A 25,683-nucleotide genomic window follows, 5' to 3' on the forward strand; every position below is an offset into this window, starting at 1 on the left:
TTGATATACTAGAAATTCACATTCATGGTGCAGAGAGTAAGAAAAATACAAGTAATTTATAGTTTTAAACAGACACGAATGGATACAGTTTAAGTCGTTTAAATCCTGCTGTATTTAGTTTCAACCAGCAGGGGGCGAATGTTTCTTGTCTAAATAATTATTTTAAAAACATATTCAAATGTATGTAAGTTCTATATAAAAGGTCTACATAAAGTAAATAAATGTATTGAGATATAAATATAGAATTTTATAAGTTAAAATATGCCTAATAAACAAGAATAAAAAACGTTTTTACAAAAGAAACGGTCAAGTTTGACAATAAAAATGTTGTAAGAAAAAATTAAATAAAGCAATGATTATTAATAATTCACATCATTTAACAATTTAAAAGTGTATGTATAATATTAAGTGGAATGAATTCATAAATCTGATTTCAACTTTTGAAGGAGGTTGAAAAGATGAACGTTGATGTCACAGGTTCGTCATCACAGAAGAACAAAACCAACACGTTTGATAGCGTTTCTTTAATCTCCATGACCGATATAAAAATTCTGCTGCAGAACCTTCTACGTAAAAAGCAGCAATAAAACAAGAGAAGTGCACACATAACCCATAAATACAAATAAAAAGATACTCCAAAGGTCAACATCCTTTGGGTTGTTTTGTTTTTTTTGCAGAAGATCAACTCATTCGTCTCGGATCAGGTAAGAATGATTGGTGATTTGATTCCTCCTGCTATAAAAGAAGCTCTTGCATCGATCACGGACCTACAATCATCACATCCTCACGCGTCCGTCTCTGGATACAGCAGAATGGAAGGCATTGGAAACAGAAGCGAGCACCAGGCACTGGAGAGCGAGGCACTTATGCGTCCACCGGCTGTGGCTTTTCAAGTCCGGCCTCGCGAGAGTTTACACTCGTGTGACAAGTCGAGTGTCGGGATTTTCCCAACTTCCTCTTGTGCAACATCTTCACTCACTTTCCATCACCGTCCACATTAACTTGTGAGAAACATGCTTCTTTTTCTTTTTTTTTAAATGATAATATTTGTGATTGCTGATGATAGAAGAAGAAGAAAAGTGACCGGAATAGGCAAGTTTATCAGTGACATCAGAAGATTGAAGGGTTGAACTTAACATTTAAAATCTTTAAACTTAAGATGAAAAATTCTTGAGCATTTTTTAAGAATAAATATTCTATTAGAATAATTTAATTAATTAAGTTTTATGTTGATATATACAACTTTGTTTTTTATTGAATATGGCCTTATTTAATTTGTTTCTATTGAATATTTGTTTGTTTTTTTTAATTAAAAGTTACATTTTTCAATTGTTTTAATTGAATTAAAACGATTTCATGAATATTTTCAAAAATAATTAAAAACTTAATTAACAACGTTTTTATATTAAAATGAAAAGGCTTCAAATTATTTGAATAAAAATATCAAACTCCATGTGTACATTCTTTTTTTAAATTCAATATACAAATGTTGGCTTATAATTATACCAACCATTTTAATTCAATATAAAAAGTAGCTTATTTGAATTAAGAAAACAAATGTTTTTTGTTTTTTTTTTAATTGTAAGAATAAAAATGGCAAGTTTTGTGTATAAAAAATAATTAATTCTGAACATATTCATAGCCTTTTAAACCTTATGACACTATATACCAAAATTTCACATTGATATAGTTTTATATTATATTGAATTATACATGAAATATATTGAATTAAAAAACATATTTTTGTATAAAAGAAATTCAAAGCCTTTTTGATTAGACAAAAAATGTCACTATTATATACTATTATATTATATCAACTTTTATAGATCAAACTTAAAAGGCTTCATTAAATGAAATGAAGAAAATGTAGAATTCAACAAAAGTATTTTTTAGTTATTAGGTTTAGACTATCAATTTTTTTTAATTAAATTATTTTTTAAATAAATCATCCTTTCAATATAAACATTTTTTAATTTATTAATTTCAATAAATTTTTTTTCTTTACCATTTTAAATGTTAAATTCAACATTCACGATGTTACCGATTTACTTCCAAAAACGGATGTCTACGAGCAGAGAAATGAAAAAAAGTGCACCCTGGTCGAGGTCAGATCCTCCAACATGGGAGTGAATAAAGTAGTGACTCCAGGTTGCTACGACGTGGAAGACTTTTCGAGGCTGACGTCCTTCATCTTCTTCTTCTTCCTCTTCTTGGCCCTGCAGGGCTTGCAGAAGCAGCAGAGGATGCAGGGCGAGGCCAGCAGGATGAGGGGAGAGGTCACCAGCAGCACAACACTGACTCCCACCAGGATCCCCACGACCTGAGGAGCAACAGAAAACATGAATGACGTGTAAAAAGACACGTTTCTGTCCCACAAGTGACGCTTCAGTCTCTCACCAAACGTCTCCATTTGAACGGTTTAGCCACAATATATCAAGAGAGAATTCCTTTTTTTTTTATTACTTAGTAAAGCTTCCCTCAGCACATACTAGTCTCAACAGGATATTTTGAGATGGTTCAAAATCTCGGGTGTTATGAAAGTTTATTGGAATTATCTTTTCCCGCTCCACAGATTTGCTCCCGTTTCTAAAGTTAGAAAAAAATAAAAAGTCTCAGAGTTAAATTGTCAGTTATTCTAGGACTGTGTCAAAGTGGGGAAGACAATGTAACAGGGACCAGCAACAAAAGACACCAATTACTTTAGATTAGTTTAGATGAAATCCTGATTAAGGAATTCTTTAATCCTGAGTTTTATTCATTCAGAGTTTGCTCAACTGGGATTGCATTGGTACAAATGTAACAATAAATACAATTATTTTTAGTTAATGTGTGTGAATATAGAGATCCACGTGTCATAAATGACTTAATATTGCATTTTGACAGATCGTAACATAAGAGTCTGAAAAGTCAGCCTTAAAATAATACTGACAGAATGTTACTCAAGAGTCTGTATGAATGACAAAATTCAGCTCAAAATCATACTGACAGAACATAACATTAGAGTCTGTTGTAAATTACAAAAGTCAGCCTTAAAATAATACTGACAGAACCTAACTCAAGAGTCTGTAATGAATGAAAAACAACCTTTACAATCCTGAAAAGAATTGAGTTGCTTAATTCAAAATAGCACTTTAAAGGTTTTATCACTACTTAAAATACTTACTTAAATATGGTATTAACTACGGATAAACTTGGTTTAGTTGACATCCACTTTAATGAGAAAGAATTCATCAAAAGATTCTACAATAAGCTCTCAGTTATAAGTGGAAACTTCAATGTTTTTTTTTATTCTCCACGAGTCGAAGTCTCACCTGCGTCCTGTTCCACATGACCGAAGCCCTGGAGTGACCCAGCTTGTTCCGACACGGTCCCTTGTCGTAGTGCCTCAGGAAAATATCCCCCTGCGGTCGCAAAAAACCCACATTTAGCGACTGAGGAAAATAAGTCTTCATGCGACGGGCGAGTCACTCACGTCCAGGTTCTGAAGGCAGTACCAGCAGAAGGTGTGTTTGCAGCTCTTGCACAGCATCTGAGCGCAGCCCTGGTTCCTCTCGATGTAGACGCCACACATGGGACACTGTTTGATGGCCACGTCCGAGTGACTTTCAGCTTCGACCCTGAGAGCGCAAGAAGGTATTAGAGCCTTCCAAGAATGAGACAATAAAACTGTGAGCGATTAAACCTTCACATGTGCTTATCTTTTTTTTGACAGTAAATTGTAAGTATTGTATTAAAAGTATGTTATCCGTCGTCCCAGTTCTCAAATAAATAAAAGTCTACTAATAAATTTCGACTTGTCTGCGTCATTCTGGTACAAATACTTTCTATGAACCAGACTGATTTTTTATCTGGATTTTTTTCTTTCGTAAGATCGCCGGTTCAGCATCAAAAGGGATCATGTACAAAGTATATATCGAGTTGCATTAAAGCAGCAATACGTAAGATTGTAAATATTGTTTCTGGCTCCTCCAGTGCCAGAACAGTGTAACTGCAATTGCTCCTCATGAGTTGCCAAATACAATGTGTAGATCTGTTTACACAAAGAGAGACAATGGGTTCTTTTTACCTATGAGGTAACTTAAGAAAAAAAAATATTTGTCAAACTTTGTTAATCAAATGTAGTTTAAATAGGTTACACTTCATTTATACTTGAACACAAATACTTAAACTCGAGTCAATCAATCATATTTTTACTTAACAGAATTTCATAGAGATCTGTATTGGAAAGAATTTTGCGATACCATTTGTATAACGATAAAGGGGCAATGATACCATATATAGTGATATATTGTGATACTGTAGTAACAAGGATATATGTGTAGTATTGTCAGAGTACTTGAGTCTGGTGTTGCAGAATTTACAGACCACATGACTCTTGACGAAGTCATAACAGCTTTAATTTGTTTTTAAACCAAAATATGTCCAAACATCAGCTTTAAAAGCTGCTGGTATCGACTGTATCCTCTTGTCCTCGGTCGACCAATATCTTGCTTGATTTTATCGTTTCTTTACATGACTGCTGCCATCTAGCGGCCAAAATATTAAAAGCCATGTCTTGAATATTTTAATGTTAATTGTAAACAAATAAAACAACCTATTTTATTTGTACACAGTGTATTAAAATTAAAACGTTTTGAAAACTATAAAGAAAAGAAAACGTGGTTATAAAAATATTGACACAGTACTGATGAATATCGGTACAAAAAAATGTGATAAAGAATGTTGCGATTTAAGTGTATAGATATGTTCTAACACCACCAATATCGGAATAATCTTGAACTTGTTTCACCAACTAAACAGTTGTGGTGCAGTTTTCCTCTGGTGACTCTGAATAATACATGAGTGGAGGATTAATAGAGGTGCATTTCTCAGCAGTGCCCTCCGTGTACTCCGTGTACTCCCCGCTGTGCAGCTCCATTAGCGCGCTCGCTGCTAGACTGACTGATGTCATTGGGGAGTTGCTGACTTCTATGGCTATTCCATTGTCTCCCAGCCAAAAAAGAGGAGGATCGGGCACAGCGCCACGGAAGCACTGCCGTGAGGCCTGAGTGACCCGGACGGAAGATGACCTTTGCTTAAAAGCGACTCGACAATTACAACTACAGATAAAGACTGGATGAGAAATCTGAACAAAGGCAAGTGTTGTTGAATCAATCATGGCACAAATAAAGGAAAAACAAAGTGACTCGGACAAACATTTGTGACGATTAAATATTATCAAAAAAAGGGATCATATCATTGTCTCCTGGCTATTTATTCTATTTTATTTTTACTATACCAGCCCTCTTAGGCGCTCCGGTCATTACGTTTTAGTCCGTTTTCCATGAGTGAGAACAAACATTTTAAGAGAAGCTAATTTTGGTTAATACGGCCTATATCTGTGCGAGCGACCTGGGCTGAAGGAGATAATTGTATTTTACACAAAATCTGTCTATTGATCAATTAATTTGTTATTAATTAAATGATAAGACGTTTCAATCGTGTTCAAATGAAAATTGTTCGTTGATTTTCATGCTAAAATATATTGTAAATACCTCAAAACAAGCTTTTTATTCTTTTCCATCTTCTAACTTTATAGTTTTATTTTCATTTCTCCATTAGTGCTCTGGAGTAGAAAAGTATTTCACCATCATCAGAATATTTATTGTTGAATTTGAAATTTATAAAGTTTTTTTTTTTTTTTGCAATTCGTTTTGTTTCTTTCAAGCATTTAATTTTTGTTTATAATTATTTATTTTATTTATTTATAATAATTAATTTATATGTTTTCTATACTAAAAGGTTGTTTTTTTAATTCAATAATTAAATTCAATAATTTGCATATTGAATGGTTGAATTTTCCTTTATTTATTTTAAATAATTGAATTTTAAAAATATTTTCCAATAAAATATATATATATATATATTTTTTTTACACAGTTTGATATTCTTATTCAAATATTTCAAAAATAAATCTTCTAAATTCAGTATAAAAATGTTGATATGATAATAGTGCCACCAGACAATACTGAATTTAAAAGTTTACCAATTCCAAAGCATTTTATTCAGAAAATGTACTTTCTGAAATTTTGGAATAATTCTTGCAGCAGCTTGTTTTAGCTTCCTTTGATACCTTAGAAAGTATCTTCACTTCCTGTTAAGCTGCAAGTGCACACAGAGCTGTTAAATAATGGCAAACATCATTAGACCACAGCCGTTTAGGACATAACTGCGGTTCTAGACTTCCATCTTCATGTTTTCAGCAAACGGGATGATTCCATATGCAAGGCATCACACTTGACTGGTTCAGGAAAAGGCCAGACTTGTATGAAATAATAACAAAACATGCAAAACAACAAAGATTTGCACTATAAATAGTTGCACCGAAAACTTTGCATTGTGCAAATTAGTCACTTTGTGTTGTTTATGGAAGTATATCAGTGACAGAGTATTGGAGGATTGAATTTAATATTTCAAATGTTGAAACTTTGATTTTTTTTTTTTTTTGAAGCTGTTCTTATTTTTAAGCTTCTTATTATTTATTTGAATAATTTATTCAATCATTTCTATATTGAACTGTTGACTTTTTTTGTATTTTAATAGCTGAATTAAAATGTGCAAATATTTTCAAAATGAAAGGATTTTTTTTTTTTTACACATTTTTTAAAATTCCAATAATTCAGAAAAAGATTTTATTTTATTTTATTTGTAGCCTTTTAAATTCAATATAAAATTGTTGGTACACCAGACATGACAAAACGAGTACCGAGCTACTTCATCCAACTTTCAATTAAATGTTTTTTTACATACATTTTTTTTAAAAGCTACAAATGAAAAAGTATTGGATTTAGAAAATATATACTTTTGATTTAAAAAGATAAAAAAAAAAAAAACATTAATTTAGAAAAACATATTTATTTGTGCTTTTAATATACAAATAATTGAGATACATTTTTAAAAATAAATAATTAAATGCTTGGAGAAAAACACATGACATTGCATTAAATAGAACAAACACTAGAAAAAACACTAATAGACTCAGGGACTCATTCATCCCTCGGGCTATTAAATTGTACAATTCTGAGTTCGGGGGCAGGAGTGGAGTGAGAGTATCTGGATGTTCTGTTCCATGTTAGTCTTTGTATCCTTTGTCTTTGTTGTTTTTCTTTGACCTATGTTCTTTGTCTTTATCTTTAGACTTAGATTGTGTCATCTTGTTCTTTTTCTCTTTATGTTCTTCTTCTTATTTTATTTTTATTTATTATTTTGTATTGTTTATGGAAAATTGCTGGCTGTTGGAAAAAACAATTTCCCGAAGGAGACCTCCTGAGGGATCAATAAAGTCTTACCTTACCTTACCTTACCTTAAATAAATATAGGTAAATAATCTATATAATTTATAGAATCCAACAATTGAAATGTTAAATTTAACAGTTCAATATCCCGATGATATACGTGTGTAGCTGCACACTGCAGTGTGTCGACGGTGTATGAAACTTGATTAGTGGCAGCAGCAGCAACAAGTGCGTCTTTGTGAAAGTCGTCATAGGACTCGCCGGAGCACATGGTTGACCTACAACCTGAGCCACTGACCTGCTTTCACCGGAGATCATGGGCTGCTGCTCGGGGCAGGTGTGGTCGTCCCTCCAGGGGCCCCTGCACCCGGAGCAGAACACGGCCCGACACGTGGGACAGGGCACTGCCAAGGGTTCGCCCTCGCTGCTCGCCCGCACAGCACACACGGCCTGACATTCAAGCACCGGGCACCAGGCTCTGCTGGGATCCAGTTTAACCTCTGTTGATAAACAACGAGTAGATCTTAAAATTAAATCACAATAGAAATATTTGGATTTTATATTTTATTATTATTCAAGGGATGTAGGCTTCGCCAACTTTTAAAATTTCCAAACCAAATCAATTAATATACATGTTTTAATGTGTTTTAAATGTATCTGTATGGTGACCTTGAGTATATAGAATAGTATCTTTAAATAAAATGCATTGTTATCATTTTCATTGTTATGATATTCTGGTCAGCTGATAAGCAGAAATGAATCATGCACCAAATAGATGTGTTACATTGTTATTGTACGATCATGTCAAATGTAAGTTTAACTTCAAGTATGGTTACCCAGGTATAAAAATACTTTTGTATACCTGTCCCTCCAATTAAATAAAATTGCTGAATGGAGATTGAATAAAGGGAAGTTATACTTCTGCCTCCTTTCAATAAAGAAAAGTAGCTAAAATATTTCGTAATGTTAAACTTTAAATGAGGGTCTTTTGTCCTTTTTACCTTGACCTGATCAAGTTATATATTTATACTCACGTATCCATAAACATGAGCATTTATTACACTAATTCTTCTCTATTGTTCCAAAATCTTGCTTTTATAATCAGCGTTGGGCTGTTAATTCAAATTAGTAACTTAGTTACAGTTACTTCCTACAAAAATAAGTCAGTGACTTGAAGTTACTCGCTTCTTTTAAGTATATAGTTTATACTTCTTTTTTTTTTGGAAGAGAGGGCAAAAGGCAAATTTGTCAACAAAGTCTGACAAAAGGTAAAAACAATAAAGGAAATAAACAAACACAGTTCAAATAAATCTTAAACAAGGATGATGTTTTACAGATTACAAACTAGTAGAAAAAATGAGGTTTGCCAAAATATGAGGGGCCAGTGAGACACGGTGTAAAGTAAAATAAAATGTAAGTCTTGAGTGAGACTGTGTACGTACAAATTATAAACATCAATAATAAATAGATTGAACCGATTCCATTGTTTACCGACAAGTACTAGATACAGTGTCAACATAAACATTGAATCTTCTTAGATATTCGGCGCAAAAACCATGCAGCGGGCCCCATTAAATGACTTGGCTGGCCAAATAAGGCCCCTGGGCCACGACTTACCTGTGCTTTAAAATTACAGTAAAGTTAAACTAAGCAGAAATTATTAATTGCTTTAAATCATTAATATAAGAATAGAATTTGGATCAGATGTGAAAGAGTTTTGCGTCTATATTATAGATGATTCTTTGTATTATATATTTCTGATACAACTTCAGTAGAGCGAGAGAAACCGGTCCCGGCACTCACCTCTCTCAAACTTCAGGCGCTGATACTTGTCCGCCTGATCCACCGACACCAAGACCGTGACCTGGAGACAAACGACAGCCATGTTGTGATCAAGGGAGTCAAAAGGTTATCAAACACCCATGTTTGGAAGACAAACGCACTATTGTCTCCGTCAGCTTCTAAATTGTTAAAACAGAAACATCAAAATGGGTTATATGTGAAATGATGTGTTTTAGCCAATATATTTGTTACATTCTGTTTGATGTCTTATTTAAATATTTTGGTAGTGTAAGTAAGTAAGTAAGTAATTTTTATTTGTATAGCGCTTTTCCAGACCAGGGTCACAAAGCGCTTAAACAATCAAAACAATACTCAATAAAATATATACTTTAAAGTGGAAGATAATACTGAGAACAACACAGGAGTTCCAGAAAATCAAGGAAAAACCTGCACAAATAAAAAAGTCTTAAGATGTTTCTTAAAGGAGTCAGTAGATCATCAAACACAGAGGGAGAGGAAGATTGTTCTAAAGCTTAGGAGCAACAGCCTGGAAGGATTTCTCTCCTCTGGTCCTGAACCGGGTGCGTGGAACCATCAGTTCCAACACTTTTCTGAACACTAAAGACACACAGTTAGAAAGTGGTTTAACGATTCCATTGATCCACAACAACCTAAAAACCTGTTTCATGTGCGTCAGGTTAACTCTCAGCCGCCCTAGTTTCCAACGTCATCTCATCTGCTTCAATGACCTAACGTCACGACCCTAATAATAGCTATGAATGAATGCGACCGAGATCATCATTTTTAGTTTAATTATGTAGAGGAGGTGTGTCAAAAGGGGATGAAATTTTTTAGCGGTTTCATTTACAGGCCAAATTTGACCTTACTAGTAAGAGATTTTGATAGTGAGTTTGTTATACTTTACTGAACAAACTCCTTTTCTTTTTGATGTCATCTATCCTCTCTGTCCCTTATCTTATCTTAAACACTGACGTCTTTATAGGCCACTGTGTCAACATGAACTTTTATCTGTTATTTTGAGACAGTTACCATGATTTTGATATGATATCTGTAGAAGAAACACTTTCACTGATCATTTAGGTATTGGTTTTTTTTAGGTGAACAACAACAACAAACGATGAAGCTTCATGAATCCGAACCCGTTCTTGGAACATCTGTGCAGCACTAGTATAAAGACACAACTTTCACCTAAACTAAGAGAATTCTGACCTGCTCCAGTAGAAGAACTCGCATTTGAAGAAAATTACCAACATTTTATTTACATGTATTATGTTATATTAAATACTATTTTTGTGTTCCCGGTGTTAGTTGACACTGAACATCCAGGCCTCTGACCCACATATCACCATTTTATACGGGGACATACCTCAGAGTCCAGTAGCACTCCAGACTGTTGGCAGGCCATATCTGGGCAGGTGATGGGCGCCCCCCCGCCCTCAATGATAGCCAGCTGAACATACTGCTGCAGACACTGGAAAGACAGTTACCCTCAATATATCAAACATTTTAATATAAATATATATATGCACTGAGTTTTTCATTAAAGCCAGTGGGAGACTCCAAAAGATCTTCTAATATTGAGACGTATTCAATAAAATTATAGTAGAATTAGTTGTAAACTATTGACCTGTCTGGAAACTGATGATAATATAACAATTTAATTTTTTTTAAATGACAAAAAATAAGAAAATAATCATCAATTTAGTATTTTAAAAACTTCACTCCATGGATGGGAAGGAACGTAAAAATCACATATCCTGTGTCCATTTGTATTCCTCCAAACGATGACACCATTTTGATGTTTTTTTTTCTTTCTTTTTAATAATACATTGAAAAAAAACACACAGACTAGCAGGTCAAGGGGGCAGAAGACCCCCAGGACAAATACAGTGGACCCACAAAACCCGACTTTCACGCTTCACTTTCCTCTATTTAGCGACAGCTAATTGGTTGCTAAAATACTGCATTGAATTTCTACGTTGACGTTGCATAATCAAAAGTTGTTGACATCTGTGGTTGATAGGCTGGGCGGCAAAGCATCATGGGAGCTGTTCAGGTCACCTTTAAAGGGTGGGATAAGGTCCTAGGTAAGGGGGGGGGGATCTGCAGAATTTAATCAACTTTTTTCAGTTGTACATGGTTGCAAAGGCATGCAGAACACCCACATTAAATGTAAGATAGAAGTATGACTGAACTTAAGTTTGGGGCCGGACACAACAGTCTACTCACCGCTGAACAGAAGATGCAGTCACAGGTCTGGAGCTTCAGTGTAGCAGAACTGGGCTGTTCACTGAGGCAGAGTTTGCAGAAGACGTCAGCGCTCAGCTCCGGGTCAGCTCCGTCGTCAGTGGTGCCAGGAGTTGAACGGTAGTTCTGCGGGCTGCTCGTGGGTCCGGCCCTCGCCATGTCTCGCTCGCAGGCGGGTGGGGGGGGGGAAGGGAGAAGGAAATGGATTCCTACCTCCTTTGTGAGGACCAGAGTGGAGCTACAGCATCCATGATGCTGAAACAGTGAAGGTGGAACTGATGAATGGTTATAAAATTGAAAATGGTTCTGTTTATTATTCATAAACGTTTAGAAATATCAATAAATGCATTACATGCTTGTTTTTTAATCTCCTTAGCCACGTTCATTTCTAACCTATATATACACATGACTGGCCAATGAGCGAGTGTGTTTTGGTCATGTGATGCAAGTGAGTGGTTTCAGTAAAGTTTTGAGACTACTGCGAAGATTTTTTTTTTTAAATATGACAAATACAGATATTTTATTCATATTTCAAAGTGTTTATTGCACATATACAGGGTTTAAAATGATCACAAATTACAAAAAATGTATTTGTATTACTCTGCGAGGCGCATTACTCTAACGCCTCATGGAGTAATACTTGAGTGACTCGTAAAGTAATAGTATGTTGCGTAGCGGAGTAATACTATGGAGCGTAGCAGAGTAATAGTAATTTAAACAATTTCCTGATCAATAAAGTTTTACCTTACCTTAATACTACAGTGGAGTAATACTAAGCTGACTCGCTAACTATCATCGCAAAAGTATCATGATGTTCGGTTCTATGTTAGTCTTTGTATCCTTTGTCTTTGTTATTTTTCTTTGATCTATGTTCTTTATCTTTAGACTTAGATTGTGTCATCTTGTTCTTTCTCTTTATTCTTGTTCTTATTTTTATGCATAATTACTGTATTGCTGTTTCTAATTGGAAAAAAAACAATTTCCCGAAAGAGACCTCCTGAGGGTTCAAGAAAGTTCAACCTACCTACCGAAGTAATATTACAGTGATCTGGGGAGTAATACTACAGTGGCTCGCTGAGTAATACTACGGTGGCTCGCTGAGTAAGTAAATAAGTAAGTAAGTCATTTTTATTGTATAGCGCTTTTCCAGACCAGGGTCACAAAGCGCTTAAACAATCAAAACAATACTCAATAAAGTATATACTTTAAAGATCAAGATAAAACTGATTAAAACGTTTAGTTTGAAAGTAAATAGATGTGACAAGATTACTTGCACTTCCCAGTTTACCAGGTAGAATATTTGTAAAAAGATCACTCAGTTGACTTTGGATTGGAAGGTTGTTTTTTTTTGTACTTTTCCTTATTTTTCTCAATAAAGTTGTACACATAAATACAGTATAGAAAAGAGCAATACATTTGTGGACATTTTAAATCATCTCCTTAAATACACAATGCGTCTCTTCTGACAGTGTCCGTGAGTCAAAGATGTTTTTTGAAACCACTTATTCTGAACCGTAGTGACTCTAATACATTCAAGCAAATGTTTCCTCTGTTCAAATATAAAAAAAACAACAAACATATAATCACAAAGTCCGAGGCTGTTGTTTTCCAAGCCTTCGCCTTACTGACCTAATTCTTTGTGTAACGTCATAAATGCTGTAAGTAAACATGTGACATATTTTATATTCATTTGATTTACACTTTAGTATTGTAGTATTGAGACACACCGAGTGGTTAGTTTCATATTTAAAGGTTTTTAAAAAGAGAGCTTGCAACATGTGTTAATAAACTACAGTTTATAACGTGAGACGATGAAAGTTCCATGATAGTCATCTTAAAATATAGCCACATATACAACGCCAAATAGCATTTATAAAGTTGACCAATCTGTCATTTCTCTTTTGTTATCTAATATTTATCTTGGAGCATAGATCAAAGTCTGCTTCATAAACTAAATCAGATGAAAAAAAGTGACAGAAATGTGTGGCATTTTAAACCTAAGAGTAGCTTCTTTTAAAAAACAATTATGATCCAGATTCAAGTCAAGGCAGTAGTCTTTGAGATGCCTGATCACAAATGTGCTTAAGCGCAGAATTCTTGGCTATCGTGGTGTATTTACATGCACTTTTTTTCTTCTAGATTGCTAAAATTCCTTTGTGCTGGAGCTCCAGTTTTTTCAAGATTTTCTGAACAATTTTGGGGGCTTCAGTAAAAGAGGGAAATTGAAGACCTGTATTTCTCTAAAGACGCTCCCAACACTTGGTCGACCTGAGGATAAGTCGGAAATTACTTTAATTTGAATTTTGTGTGAACCACTTAAAGACTTAAGGACTTAAAGATCCATTGAAAGGCACCACACCTCGTTTTTCTGGTGAATCTAGAGAGCAAGCGAGGTTTGTCACCGCATGTCATCGATCTCGGAAGTAAGTAAGTAAGTAATTTTTATTTGTATAGCGCTTTTCCAGACCAGGGTCACAAAGCGCTTAAACAATCAAAACAATATTCAATAAATTATATACTTTAAGGTCAAGATAAAACTGACTTGTTGTATAAACAAAGCGGGCGGGATTACAGATGGGTAGAGGAGTGAAGACATTATAACATCGTAATGGGCTCCACTCTCGTAACCTCTCATTCGCCCAAATTTCAGACGGGGGAGAACTTTATGAAGTAATAAGTTGAAAACATGGACATGATGAGGGACTTCTTGGAGAGGAAGACTTCAACATTTGAAACATGCGAGTGAGTCGGGAGAGTTTCACATTATGGGTGCTTGTCTTCTGGTCCTAGGGTTGTTGACTTGGTCCCTGTGGGTCTTGGCACACACACTATTAAGCTATGTCCAAGAAAAACAGAATTAAACAAATAAATATAAAATCCAGCCAGGGTTGTCTGGAGGCATCCAGCCAGGGAAGAGTGCAGCAGTGTTCAACTCATATGTACAACTGGTTCTAAATCTTATAATAAACGCTTTCAATAATAATAAAAAATACAATAGCATATGATGTTCCATTTTAAAAAGGAAATGACGATTTTTAAATCTAAACATTTGAGACAAGATGTTGCCTCCTGTGCAATAATGAAAATACTGACGCAGTCACGGAACAAGAACCAGCTCACGTCCTTTCCTTAAGAAAGACAAAAAGGGGGATGCAGTGTAGATGTGTGGAGGACAGAAGGGGGTCTTACCTTCTCCCGGGCTGGAGGGGCTGTGGTTGTGTGTCGCACTGAAGCTCCCACACATGTGTTGAAACTACGACCCCGCAGACGAGACCCGGGTGACAGTCCGGTGAACTAAAATACAAAATACGACGATACACACCCTCTACACACGCGCTTCGACAGTACAGTCGAGCCAGAACCATGTACTGACATGTTTTTAAAAAAAAAAGAAAAGAGAGAAGTCAGTGCTCGAGTGTTTGTCTTCCATCCAGGAAGCTGCTGCCCGAGAGGCGTTCAATGACAGCTGGGGAAAAAAACATTGACGTTAGGAGAAGCTCACGCCTTTCGGAGAATTTTGGATCTTTTTAAGCATTGAAACGTTACCTCACATTCTAGATTACAAACAGATTACAAAACAGACAAGAAAACGGTTCCGTTGATCGAAGGAGATACTTTAATAGATATTCAATTTGAGTGGATTACTGCTTACGTACTCCACTTGAATGCAGCGTAATGCAATGGTTTGTTGTGACTACTTTCACGAATGTGGAATTAAACGACCAGAATAAAGTCAATTTAACCAACTATAGATATTAAAGGATTTTCAAACCGTTCTTGTGATGCAATATTCAGGCAGATGTATATTTACAAAATGTCGAAATACACACTTGTTGACATGGTTATGTTATTTATAATTTTAGTAAGGGTGGGTTTGTTTGCACCGAAACACACTTGATCAAGCGTTAAGTTGATAAAAATAAACTAAATAGGCACATTAAAAAAAAAAGTATCCCAAACTCTATGTTTCAAATATATACTCAATTATTTCATGTAGAAAACATTACATTTTTGAATTCAGTTGTTTAAAAAAAATAAGTTATACAACTTTTCCAATATTCAAATTATGGAATTCAATAGTTAATAGTTATTCAATAGTAAAATGTGTTTTTTTTTAATAATTATTCGATTACTAAAAATAAACGTCTGTGTTCCAATTTAAAAATGTAAGTTTCAACATTTAAAATGTTAAATTCAACCTTTCAATATGCCGATGGCAGTAATATACTTCCATACTGCTCATTACCAACATTTATTATATTATATATATACTGTACATATTTTTTAATAAATCCTCCAATGCTCCTGAACACATCATCAGTAGTGTTTCTTAATGTATTTAAGTGAAGACTAGTTTAACATACAGTACATTATATGACACAGTTTTTGTCTTGAATGAATAACTATTGCAACTAAAACACGTGAAATACAAATACATTTTTCTTTAAGCCTCCAAATGAATAACTTTTTTGTTGAATTATTTGTTGTTATTTAAGAATGGATTATATTTCAAATATCACGTATACAAGAAAGGTTGACAAAATAATTTGGAATGTTAACAAAAATAGATGTCGATAAAAATCAAATTGTGGAAAACATGGGGTATAAGAAATAACGAAGCAACGCCATCTACTGGAATATTTTTAAAGTGTACAAATTAGGACGACAATATGCGGACTATGTTTGCCAAGTAGCAAACATTTGCTTATGTTTTATTTATTTTTAAATTACTTCAATAAAAAAAACAATTTTCAAACAAAAAGGTTACTCTAATATTTTCCTTTTCAATTTCCTTGAATTAAAGTTACCCTTTATGTCTCAGGGAATCTCATTGTCATCAAAAATATAAAGTATTTTTTTTAATCAAAGTGAAAAAAGTTTTTCTGTCTTTTTTAAAATTTAATTTAAGTAACTTTTTTTGATTGAAGAAACTATATTTTCGCTGCTACTACACGTGGGTAAAAAAGAGTAGTACTACTTAAATGTACATACTTTGCTTTGAAACCTACTTCATATTTTGTTTTATCAACTCGACCAAATGTTTAATGTTCATTTTGACAATGTGTTTGACTGAACCTAAATGTAACAACAAGATAAAAGACCATCAATGTTAGTGGTGTATAAATAACAAAACAAACACAGACTTCTTTACAAAGAAAGGACAATAATAAAAAAAACAATGTCCAGAGAGTCTACACTTCATTGGAATCACTACGACATGACCTTCACCGTTTGCAAAAAGGTATAAATGTGATCTGTCTGCTGTTTAAAAAAAGAAGTCAGTATTTAATGGTTTGTCTTCTACAGGAAGCTGCTGCCCGAGCTCTGCTGCGTTCAATGACAGTGGGGAAAAAAGAATGAATTTAGGAGAAGCTCAAGACTTTCTGAGAATTTAGGATCTTTTAAACATCGAAACATTACCTCACATTCTAGATTACAAAACGTGTTACAAAGCAGACAAGAAAACGTTTCGGTGGATCGAAGGAAAGCGCTATATAAATAAAAATTACTTACTTACTTTAATAGATATTCATTTGGAGTGCATTACTGCTTACGTACTCCACTTGAATGCAGCGTAATGCAACGGTTTAGGTTTTTTTTTAGATTTAGGAGGTCTCCTTCGGGAAATTTTTTTTTTTCCAATTTGCCACAGCAAATACAGCAATTTTTCATAAAAAAATAAATAAAATAAAATAAGAAGAACAACAAAGAGAAATAACGAGAAAGAACAAGATGATACAATCTAAGTCTAAAGATAAAGAACAGATCAAAGAAAAATGACAAAGACAAAGGATATGACAAGGATACAAAGACTAACATAGAAAAGCACATCATCATACTTTTACTGCACTCCTGCCCCCGAACGCAGAAATAGTTAGAATTAGAATTAGAACTCAGTCATAACTGTTTGTTATGACTACTTTCACACATGTGTAATTAAACGTCCAGAAGTCAATTTAACCAAAAATAGATACTAAAGGATGCAGCCTTTCAAACCGTTCTTGTGATGCAATATTTTATACACTTGTTGACATGGTAAAGTTATTGATCATTTCAGTAATCGTGGGTTTGTTTGCATCGAAGCGCACTTGGTCAAGCATTGAGTTGATAAAAGACACCTGATTGCTCCTGATGGTAGACTTGGCGCAAGTGTGCAGCCTACTCCCATCAGTACCAGAGGAGAGAAATCTTTTCAGGCTGTTGCTCCTAAGCTTTGGAACGATCTTCCTCTCCCTTTGCGCTTGATGGATCTACTGACTCCTTCAAGAAACATCTTAAGACGTTTTTATTTGTTCAGGCTTTTCCTTGAATTTCTCGAACTCCTGTGTTGTTCTCAGTATTATCTTGATCTTTAAAGTATATACTTTTTTGAGTATTGTTTTGATTGTTTAAGCGCTTTGTGACCCTGGTCTCGAAAAGCGCTATATAAATAAATATTACTTACTTACTTACTTACAGTATGTGTGAATGGCTGTAAAAAGCACTACTGAATTTCCCCTTGCGGGACTAATAAGGGATTCTAAAGAGGCATATAAAAGAATTTTGAAAGTGTATTTTTGAAATAATGGAATGAGTATATCAAACTCTATGTTTCAAATATATACTCCAATATTTAATGTAGAAAATAATTTAATTCAGTTGTTTAAAAAAAAAGTAATTCAACTTTTCAATTTTCAAAGTATGGAATTCAATAGTTTAAAATAATTGTAATAATTACATGCATAAAAAATAAGCAACTTTATTTTGATTTTAAAAGTTTCAACATTTGCTATGTTAAATTAAACCTTTCAAATATTCCGATGGCACTGATATACTTCCATACTGCTCGTGTGACCAACATTTTATGATATTTTGTTTTTGTTTAATAAACATTGGACATTGTTATACTTGTCCCACACCCACATACCACAGTGCGCATGCGTGTGGGAGCCAGTGCGCATGTGTGCAACTTTCCTTCCAAAGCGTCGAGTACCTGCACTTCAGAATTCAGTCCATGATCAAAGGCACCGAGATTGAAAAAACATCGTCGACATGGTAAGATCTTATTTGAATTACTTAAAAAAACTTTTTTTAACACGAAGCCTCGTCAACAAATTGAAAGTTTTACTTTTTTATAATAATAATAATAATAATAATAATGTGTCGCACTGAAGCTCCCACACGTGTTGAAACTACGTCCGCAGACGAGACCCGGTGACAGTCCGGTGAACTAAAATACAAAATACGACGATACACACCCTCTACACACGCGCTTCGACAGTACAGTCGAGCCAGAACCATGTACTGACATGTTTTTAAAAAAAAAAGAAAAGAGAGAAGTCAGTGCTCGAGTGTTTGTCTTCCATCCAGGAAGCTGCTGCCCGAGAGGCGTTCAATGACAGCTGGGGAAAAAACATTGACGTTAGGAGAAGCTCACGCCTTTCGGAGAATTTTGGATCTTTTAAGCATTGAAACGTTACCTCACATTCTAGATTACAAACAGATTACAAAACAGACAGTTTGGGAGCCAGTGCTCAGGTGTGCAACTTTCCTTCCGAAGCGTCGAGTACTTGCTTCAGAACTCAGTCCATGATCAAAGGCACCGAGATTGAAAAACCATCGTCGACATGGTAAGATCTTATTTCAATTCAATTCAATTTTATTTAAAGTGTCTTATCATAACAAAGTTATCTCAAGACACTATACAGTTGAAATAAGACTACAGTTGATTAAGGAAAAATAGATCCCAGCAATTCAACAAAGAGCAAGAAACAAAACACTGTACAGTGAGCTGTACAGTGAGCAATGGCGAGGAAAAACTTCCTTTTGGGAGGCAGAAACCTCGAGCGGAACCAGACTCATTGTTGACGGCCTGCCGCTTTGACCGGCTGGGAGGAAGGATGGGGGGGTAGACAAATGGATAAGGAGAGGAGTGAGGGAGGATATAGTGAGAGAAAAGAGGAGAGTGTAGGAGGGTCCATGGGGGTGCTGGAGAGAACTCGGGATCTGATGACGTGGTGAAGATCCTGGATCAGCAGCAGCTCTGGAGGTGGATCCCTGGAACAGCAGCAGCTCTGGAGGTGGATCCCTGGGGCTCCGGGAGAGAAATAAAAAGGTGTGGGTTTGGGACAAATGTATACAATACACAGGTATACAGACTCCGGTGACGGGTGAAGATATATAGAGGGGAGGGGGGGGGGGGGAGGTTGAAATAGCCAGGCCAGAGGGCACATACCTAGCACAGCAGATCCAGACACAGGGGCCCAAGCCGCGGCAGGAACCCGCGGGAGACCAGGACCCGGCAGGCGAGATAACCACCAGACCCGACCCCAAACACCAGCGAGAAGGCGGACCACCACCGGGGGCGCGAGAGGGCAAGCACAGGCAAGGACGACCGAGGAAGCAGAGAGGGGGAGGCACCAGGTGCAGGCTACGGGGCAGAGGGGCAGCCAGAAGAACCAGTCAGGGGATAGAGCCCCGGGGCCAGGCCGGGCCACGGAGGACCCCCAGACCGTCAGGCTGCCACCAAGTCCATAGCAGGGGACCGAGTCAAGAAGATAGGGATCCACCACAGCAGCGGCGGCGGAGCCCCCCCCCAATACCCTGCGGACACGGCCAGTAGCCGGGTCGAGTGCCACCGCATGAGCCCGGGGGAGCAATGGCCAGGCACCGGCCCAGGTCCCCCGGGTCACAGGGGGGCCACGGTTGTGCGGGCAGGGCGGGGGCAATGGGGCTGCAGCCGTCCGGGAACGGCCCCCAATCTTTGAACTGTAGACCGTCCCCAACAGCCGCAGCCCACCTCCCCCATGTCATGAGGGAAGGGACGTGCACCTTAGTCAGTACTAAGGTGCACGTACTGACCCCCAGCCCCCGCCCCCACCCACCATGCATAACCCAGGGGGACAGCAGCACTTGCATGGGCGGTACATGGTCTCTACGGTAACATGGGTCCGCCCAATGCCTCCGCCGTCCCCCCAGTGTGGCCCCCTCCACCCGGGAAGCCCCCGAAAGACCGACCAACCCGGCCACGAACCCCCAGGACCAAGGGCGACAAACTCCCCGACCACAGCACATGCCACACAGGGCGGGTAGAGGACCACAGCCACCGCTGCAGCAGACACCCACCCCAAGACAGGCGAAGCCATCGGGGCCGGAAGGTCATCCAGAACACCCGGCCAGCCCCAGCCCCACCCCCAGCGCAACCCCCCATCCACCACCCCAACCACCCCCGCCAGCACCAGCCCCCACACACCACCAAAGACCCCCGGAAGCGGTCCACCCCCCCGCCGGCACACGGGGCCATCGCGGCACCAGCGGTCACCACCACCAGGCCCAAGGCACCCACAGGCCCCACCCGCCGGGCCCCTCACACCCGAATCGGCCAAGCCAGAACGGCCCCGGCGAGAAAAGAAGGATACACAGAGCTCGGTGTCTAAAACTAAAACTAAAACTCCTCCAGCATTCTCAGCCTATAGCAGCTAAGATAAACAGTTTTGATAGTTATGACAGCTAGAGATAAACAGTCAAGTTAATTATAGGCTTTATCGAAAAGTAAGGTTTTAAGATTATTTTTAAACATAGAGAGGGTGTCTGCCCTCCGGACTGAAGCCGGTAGTTTGTTCCACAGCAGAGGGGCTTGAAAACTGAAGGCCCTGGCTCCGAATCTACATTTAGAGATTTGTGGTATAACTAGTAGATCAGAGTTTAGGGATCGTAAGGTCCTTGAGGGTTGGTAAGTTTGGATTAAATCTTTAATGCATGTTGGTGCTAGACCATGTAAGGCTTTATAGGTTAGGAGAAGGATTTTAAATTGTATTCTAAATTCTACAGGAAGCCAATGTAGGGAAGACAGTACAGGGGAAATGTGTTCGCGCCTCTTAGTCTTAGTCAGGACACGAGCTGCAGAGTTCTGAATGAGCTGAAGAGTTCTGAGAGACTTTTTAGAACAGCCTGACAGAAGAGAGTTACAATAGTCCAGCCTGGAGGTAACAAAAGCATGGATGAGCTTCTCAGCAGCATCTAAAGGAAGGAAGTGCCTAATTTTTGAAATGTTACGAAGGTGGAAGTAAGCAGTCCGTGAGATTTGTTTTATGTGTGAGTTAAATGATAAGTCCTCGTCAAAGCATACACCCAGATTCTTTACAGTGGTGCTAGTAGCAGGAGCAAGTCCATTTTGTAAAGCTAGATCATTAGTTAATGATTGTCTGAGATGTTGCGGACCAACTAGTAAAACCTCAGTCTTTTCCGAGTTCAGTAGGAGGAAGTTTTTGGTCATCCATGACTTGATATCTGTGATACAGGACTGTAATTGTGTTAGCTGATTTCTTTCATCTGGCTTCATGGACAAGTAAAGTTGGGTGTCATCAGCATAACAGTGAAAATGTATAGAGTGTCTTCTAATCAAGTCCCCTAGTGGGAGCATATAGATTGTGAATAGTATTGGACCAAGAACAGAACCTTGTGGGACACCATAGCTGACCTTAGTGTGTGTCGATGAGAGGTGGTTGACATGTACATAGTGCGTTCTATCCGACAGGTAAGATTTAAACCAGTTAAGAGCAGTTCCACGAATGCCTAAATGGTTTTCTAGCCTCTGTAGAAGGATTTGGTGATCGACAGTGTCAAATGCAGCACTGAGATCTAGAAGAACAAGAACTGAAACATGGCCCTGATCAGAGGCCATCAGTAGGTCGTTACTTACTTTTACCAGGGCGGTCTCTGTGCTGTGGTGTTCCCTAAAACCAGACTGAAACGCCTCAAATTGATCATTGTCCTGGAGATAATCACAGAGCTGACTCGTTTTCTCCGGAAGTTTTGAAATGAATACTAGATTAGAGATAGCTGGCTCTGGCTTTCCGAAGAGATGCCTTGTATATTTTTAACTTATCCTGCCAGTCCTGGTAGAATTCATTATGTTTTGATGAACACCATTTCTTCTCTAGTCGTCTAGAATCCTGTTTTAATTTACGTGTTTCCTGAGTATACCAGGGAGCAAGACTACTTATGTTAACAGTCTTTTTAGTTAGTGGTGCGATTAAGTCAAGCGTATTGTGCAACGAGTCTGTAAAACTGCCCACAAAGTTATCAATGTCGGGGTGACTATGGGTAGAGTTTCTTGACACACTGAGGCTAGGCGTTTTACTGAGCACAGAGGGAATTATTTCCATAAACTTGGTAGCGACACTTTCAGACAGACATCTTTTGAGAGTGCTCCTGCTCTGTAGACTTGGCTCATTTAATTTGAATTACTTAAAAAAAAAAAATAGTATTTACTATAGTCGCCCACGAGTCAACATATACAATCCACACGGTGGAACTTCTTTCTTTTTTTTTAACACAAAGCCTCGTCAACAAATTGAAAGTTTGACTTTCACTTTCACATGATTGTAAATGGTCACGTGACATGGCGAGGAGAGGGTGTGACGTAGATCGGACAGCAGCAGGGATTCCCCGACGCAAAAACAAGTTCTTGTGCCTAGCGAGGACACATGAACTGAGTATTGAAGTCCTAACCGTCAAGAATTGTATACGTTTCTCTGTTAATTCATACCAAGGTTCTAGACCTGCACTGCTCCAGTTCCTTTCCTGAAGATGTGAGGCACAGGATGACCTTTATTGACATTGAAATACGAAAACCAAAAACCAAAAACCTAAGCAATATATTAAAATAATGGTTCAACATTACAGTATCGCTTTACAACTTACTGTATTGATTTAAATTGCATTAATTTTTTTTCAAAGCTATTATGGTTGTGTATAAAATAAAACATTTATTTTAATATTTTTTTTACTATTAACATGCAACTATTCACGGGTTGGTCACAGTTTCTGGCCGCTAGATAGCAGCAGTCGTTCCGTCCTCCGCAGCTAAAATAAAATTAAAATCCCCTGTGACGACTGAGGACGAGAGGATACAGTTGACTCCAGCAGTTTTGAAAGCTGATGGACAATTTCTGGTTTCAAAATAAATTAAAGCAGTTACGACTTCGTCAAGAGTCATGTGGTCTGTAAATTCTGCAACACTCGACAATACTACAAATACATCCTTGTTACTACAGTATCACTACATATCGGAAAGTTGCCTCTGTGTCATGATTGTAGCCAATCGTACCCCTAAGTATTACTATGCTTCAAGAAAATCTGGCCCTGGTGAATCACATTCAAAAAAGTACCTGAAGACTATAAACAACTTTATTCCAGGTGGAGACTTGTGGATCAGCCCAGGTGAAGAGAGTCCTGCAGAGGATGAAGGTCATGGCAAATCACTGTCTTGATATGGTTGGTGCGGTTTTCTGCCTTCCACCGACCAGCGAGCAGTGTGAAGATGTCCCACACATCCAAGGTAGATTAAAACAAACCTGTTTATCGGATAGAAATGTTGTTTCCATATTTTAATGCTTCTCTTATTAAAAACATTTTTTTTTTTAAAAAAAGCTAAACAACCACAGATTATCCAAGTTGTGACCATCATCAACATCAGCGACTCCACCCTCAACAACTGCAGCTTCCAGAACCAGAAGTGTTCTTGTACGGGATCAGAACTTCTCCAAATGCAATCCGAGAGCGGAGGTGAGTCGTGTAGATCGTTGAATGAATCACAGTATTTCAGTCAACCATTCTCATCTTGAAATCTGTTATAGAGTTATTGAAAGTGTTTTTTTTGTGTTTTTTTAGTTTATGAATGGCTGATTAAATGTGCACGATAATAATCTTCTTCATTCCACTCATAGGTGAAAGTAGAAGCTATCACATCGAAAACTCAGAGTTAAACTACGCCATGTTTGGGGATCACAACGTCATGACGGTGGATCTCGACTCAAACGTCGAAAAACAAGACTGAATGTGCAGATGTGAAGTATTCCTATGGAAACAGCTGCTTTTATTTAATACAGATGTGAAGTACTCCTATGGAAACAGCTGCTATTGTTGAATACAGATGTGAAGTACTCCTATGGAAACAACTGCTATTGTTTAATGCAGATGTGAAGTACTCCTATGGAAACAACTGCTATTGTTTAATGCAGATGTGAAGTACTCCTATGGAAACAACTGCTATTGTTGAATACAGATGTGAAGTACTCCTATGGAAACAACTGCTATTGTTTAATGCAGATGTGAAGTACTCCTATGGAAACAACTGCTATTGTTTAATGCAGATGTGAAGTACTCCTATGGAAACAACTGCTATTGTTGAATACAGATGTGAAGTACTCCTATGGAAACAACTGCTATTGTTTAATGCAGATGTGAAGTACTCCTATGGAAACAACTGCTATTGTTGAATACAGATTTGAAGTACTCCTATGGAAACAACTGCTATTGTTTAATGCAGATGTGAAGTACTCCTATGGAAACAACTGCTATTGTTGAATACATATGTGAAGTACTCCAATGGAAACAGATGCTATTGTTGAATACAGATGTGAAGTACTCCTATGGAAACAACTGCTATTGTTTAATGCAGATGTGAAGTACTCCTATGGAAACAACTGCTATTGTTTAATGCAGATGTGAAGTACTCCTATGGAAACAACTGCTATTGTTGAATACAGATGTGAAGTACTCCTATGGAAACAACTGCTATTGTTTAATGCAGATGTGAAGTACTCCTATGGAAACAGCTGCTTTTATTTAATACAGATGTGAAGTACTCCTATGGAAACAACTGCTATTGTTTAATGCAGATGTGAAGTACTCCTATGGAAACAGCTGCTATTGTTTAATGCAGATGTGAAGTACTCCTATGGAAACAGCTGCTATTGTTTAATGCAGATGTGAAGTACTCCTATGGAAACAACTGCTATTGTTTAATACAGATGTGAAGTACTCCTATGGAAACAGCTGCTATTGTTAAATACAGATGTGAAGTACTCCTATGGAAACAACTGCTATTGTTTAATGCAGATGTGAAGTACTCCTATGGAAACAGCTGCTATTGTTTAATGCAGATGTGAAGTACTCCTATGGAAACAGCTGCTATTGTTTAATGCAGATGTGAAGTACTCCTATGGAAACAACTGCTATTGTTTAATACAGATGTGAAGTACTCCTATGGAAACAGCTGCTATTGTTAAATACAGATGTGAAGTACTCCTATGGAAACAACTGCTATTGTTTAATGCAGATGTGAAGTACTCCTATGGAAACAGCTGCTATTGTTTAATGCAGATGTGAAATACTCCTATGGAAACAACTGCTATTGTTGAATACATATGTGAAGTACTCCAATGGAAACAGATGCTATTGTTGAATACAGATGGGAAGTACTCCTATGGAAACAACTGCTATTGTTTAATGCAGATGTGAAGTACTCCTATGGAAACAACTGCTATTGTTTAATGCAGATGTGAAGTACTCCTATGGAAACAACTGCTATTGT

General features: G+C 37.2%; 2 protein-coding genes across 5 annotated transcripts; one reads left to right on the top strand and one right to left on the bottom strand.

Annotated features, from left to right (window-relative positions):
• Positions 1-505: 505 nt before the first annotated feature.
• rnf144b (ring finger protein 144B) lies at positions 506-17,127 on the bottom strand. Of its 3 annotated transcripts, none has more exons than XM_087805368.1 (9): positions 16,843-17,127; positions 14,514-14,790; positions 11,307-11,579; positions 10,444-10,548; positions 9,078-9,138; positions 7,573-7,774; positions 3,473-3,617; positions 3,312-3,401; positions 506-2,320 (listed from the first exon to the last, which is right to left on the bottom strand). In XM_087805368.1, exons 3-9 carry the CDS (start codon positions 11,481-11,483, stop codon positions 2,153-2,155), a joined length of 948 nt encoding a protein of 315 aa, XP_087661494.1. In that variant the 5' UTR covers positions 11,484-11,579; positions 14,514-14,790; positions 16,843-17,127; the 3' UTR covers positions 506-2,152. The 3 variants fall into 3 exon arrangements, with proteins under 3 accessions (XP_087661494.1, XP_087661495.1, XP_087661496.1); XM_087805369.1 differs by having other exon boundaries at positions 16,839-17,127; XM_087805370.1 differs by lacking the exons at positions 14,514-14,790; positions 16,843-17,127 and adding an exon at positions 12,074-12,108.
• A 1,141-nt stretch (positions 17,128-18,268) lies between these two features.
• Positions 18,269-24,204, top strand: LOC148067263 (uncharacterized). Of its 2 annotated transcripts, none has more exons than XM_087806577.1 (4): positions 18,269-18,359; positions 23,505-23,646; positions 23,739-23,873; positions 24,035-24,204. In XM_087806577.1, the coding sequence occupies exons 1-4, from the start codon at positions 18,357-18,359 to the stop codon at positions 24,142-24,144; spliced, it is 390 nt and encodes a 129-aa protein (XP_087662703.1). In that variant the 5' UTR covers positions 18,269-18,356; the 3' UTR covers positions 24,145-24,204. The 2 variants fall into 2 exon arrangements, with proteins under 2 accessions (XP_087662703.1, XP_087662705.1); XM_087806579.1 differs by lacking the exon at positions 18,269-18,359 and adding an exon at positions 18,887-18,934.
• The last annotated feature ends 1,479 nt before the right edge of the window (positions 24,205-25,683 follow it).

This window comes from Callionymus lyra, chromosome 13, assembly GCF_982586985.1.
Source record: "Callionymus lyra chromosome 13, fCalLyr1.hap1.1, whole genome shotgun sequence".
Taxonomy (NCBI): Eukaryota; Metazoa; Chordata; class Actinopteri; order Syngnathiformes; family Callionymidae; genus Callionymus; species Callionymus lyra.